At 56.8% G+C, this 2,944-nt stretch overlaps 1 protein-coding gene across 1 annotated transcript; it reads left to right on the top strand.

Moving 5' to 3' along the window:
- Nucleotides 1–1,872, top strand: LOC4325410 (xylan glycosyltransferase MUCI21). Its single transcript, XM_015765813.3, has one exon. The coding sequence runs from the start codon at nt 79–81 to the stop codon at nt 1,552–1,554; it is 1,476 nt and encodes a 491-aa protein (XP_015621299.1). The 5' UTR covers nt 1–78; the 3' UTR covers nt 1,555–1,872.
- Nucleotides 1,873–2,944: the final 1,072 nt, after the last annotated feature.

Below are 2,944 nucleotides of genomic sequence, written 5' to 3'. Positions count from 1 at the left end.
GCCGTGCCAGGTAGTATACGCGATTCCTTTCCATTTTTCCCCCACACGCCAAGTCCGTCCATCTCGCCAACGCGAGACATGGCCTCCAAACTCCCCGACCTCGGCGGCGGCGGCGTGGAGGACGGCGGCGGCAAGAAGTGGCCGGGGTTCGTCCAGTTCTTCTTCGTCCTCTCCGTCGTCCTCTGCGTGCTCCTCTACGCCCCGCGGTTCATCGTGCTCACGCCCACCTATGGCCTCGACTTCTTCCCCCAGCCGCCGCCCAACGTCACCACCTCGCCCGCCCGCGTCGTGGGAGATCATAATGCTGGCGAAGTGGTGGTTCTTGACAACCAGCTGCGCTCGCCGTGCTCGTCGCTCGCCGGCGACACCATCTGCTGCGACCGCTCGGATTTCAACACCGACGTCTGCTTCATGGCCGGCGACGTGCGGACGGACCCGTCGTCCCTGTCGCTCCTGCTGTTCCCGAAGCAGCCGCCGGCGGCGAACGCCACCGTGGAGGAGAGGATACGTCCGTACACGCGCAAGTGGGAGGCGCTCATCATGAGCAGGGTAGAGGAGGTGCGGCTCCGGATGGCCCCGCCGGAGGAGGAGCCCGGCCACCGGTGCGACGTCCGGCACGACGCGCCGCTCCTCGTCATGACGGCGGGGGGCTACACCGGCAACCTCTTCCACGCGTTCAGCGACGGGTTCGTGCCGGCGTGGCTGACGGTGCAACACCTCCGCCGCCGCGTCGTGCTCGGCGTCCTCTCGTACAACCCGTGGTGGGCGGGCACGTACGGCGAGATCATCTCCGGCCTCTCGGACTACCACGTCGTCGACCTCCTCCACGACAAGCGGACGCACTGCTTCCCCGGCGCCATCGTCGGCACACGCTTCCACGGCATCCTCTCCGTCGACCCGGCGAGGCTCCGCGACAACAAGACCATCGTCGACTTCCACGATCTCCTCGCCGGCGTGTACGAGACCGCAGGAGACACCGTCGTCGTCGACGACGTTACTCAGCCGGCGCCACGGCGGCCACGGCTCGGGATCGTGTCGCGCAGGGGGACGCGGGTGATCGAGAACCAGGCGGCGGTGGCGCGGCTCGCGAGGTCGGTGGGGTTCGACGTGGACATCCTGGAGACGGCGAACGGGCTGCCGCTCCCGGCGTCGTACGCGTCGGTGAGCGCGTGCGACGTGCTGGTGGGGGTGCACGGCGCCGACCTGACCAAGCTCCTGTTCCTGCGCCCCGGCGCGGCGCTGGTGCAGATCGCGCCGCTGGGCGTGGCGCCGATCGCGCGCGGGTGCTACGCGGAGGCGTCCGCGCGGATGGGGCTGCACTACGAGCAGTACGACGCGGAGGGGCACGAGAGCTCGCTGAGCCGCAAGTACGGCCTCCGCGACGTGGTGGTGTCCGACCCGGAGGCCGCCAAGCGCGACAAGGGGTGGGGCTTCGTCGCCCGCGTCTACCTCGGCGGCCAGAACGTCACCCTCGACCTCTCCAGGTTCCGACACACGCTCACCAGGCTGCACGCGCGCGCCCTGCGCGTACGCTCGTTGCACCCAGCGCCGTAGACGGATTATCGGATAGCAGCGGCAGAAGCAGCCATGGATGAATCCATCGGTTTCTCGAGCGGATAGACGTACGTGACAAGTGCTCCATTGCAACCAGTTGTTTAGGCGATTGCTAAGGCGACGGCCGGAGATTGGCCATGGTGCTGTAAGGATAGCCGTCTGGCTCTGCAGCGCATACAGTTGGACTCGAAACGTATACCAGTTGGTAGCTTTTTAAGGGCGAGGTGCCAAGTTAGGATATAACTACTACTCTCTGGATATTGGTAACTATTAAGGCATTAAATTTATTTCTTGGAATACAATTTTTGTTTTGCTACATATCTTTAACTTTCATTGATATTAATTTTCTGTTATATTTCTAGCAGGGAAGGGGAGAACATATATGATACCAGATAATTAACATTTATCGTAACTTGCATATGAAACAACTAGAATGGAATATATGTGATACTAGATAACACCCTGCGCGTTATTGTCGGAACATGAAACAATCAAGATAAATCAGTACAAACAATTAGCAATAACTGCAAGTAGTGGATACTAATAAATAAGCTAGACTTGATATCTATAGTAATTAGTAGGAAACGATAATTGCACATAATATATTGACGGTTGAGATTGAATACGTAAAGAACTAACGTTTCTTGTTCGGTCGTCTTTTTTCCCGCGCAATCCAGTTTATCACATGCGGTTTCTTTTGCACCTTTTTTTTTCACTTTTACAGCTCTCATCTCCGACGTAGCAGAATCGAACTCACCTGATTGTTCTTTCAACAAATTTAAATTGATAATTCATTTTTTCCATAGTTATGTATGTTTCATTAAACTTGTGCAATTTTTTCCCCATATTTCATAGTGACATATTTTGTAACATGTGTGGGGTAAATATAATTCCAGTCAGCACATGACATGAGCACAAACCAAAAGATATTACCCATTGCGCGAACTCAAAAGGAAACAAGCTAGTGTATTTCCTTTGTTTATTTGTTTTGGTAACTCAAACATATTTGCTCGATTTCGCGTGCCACACATAGGCAGTGTGCGGGGGAAGAAGGGATGTGGAGTAGATGAACTGGAGGATGGCGTTGACAGCGATACGCCGGATATGGCATGGCAGAACAGCACCGGGCGATGTGGGGAGCAGCCAGGCAGGACAGCTACTTGCTCGGTTGTGTGTCTAACTGCGGCTGTGCCGTGCGAGAGATGAGAGTGACATGAGAGGCATGGGGCTAGCTGTGCACGCGAGTTTGATGGCGCAACGCACAACTAGAAGTGGCTCGATCGATCGATCGCTTGGTGACAAGCAGGCCGTACAACGTTGATTGCCCTGTCAAGGCTACGTAGCCGCCGGTGCTCTCGGGTAACGTGGCCCTCAGCTGAATTTGTCGTCT

The sequence above is a fragment of the Oryza sativa genome, chromosome 1, assembly GCF_034140825.1.
Source record: "Oryza sativa Japonica Group chromosome 1, ASM3414082v1".
Lineage (NCBI taxonomy): Eukaryota > Viridiplantae > Streptophyta > Magnoliopsida > Poales > Poaceae > Oryza > Oryza sativa.
The sequence above is the reverse complement of the archived record's forward strand: the minus strand, read 5'-3'. Positions and strand labels throughout refer to the sequence as shown.

Excerpts from the sequence above, each read along its gene's own strand:
- LOC4325410 (XM_015765813.3), top strand. The coding sequence starts at position 79 with ATGGCCTCCAAACTCCCCGACCTCGGCGGCGGCGGCGTGGAGGACGGC.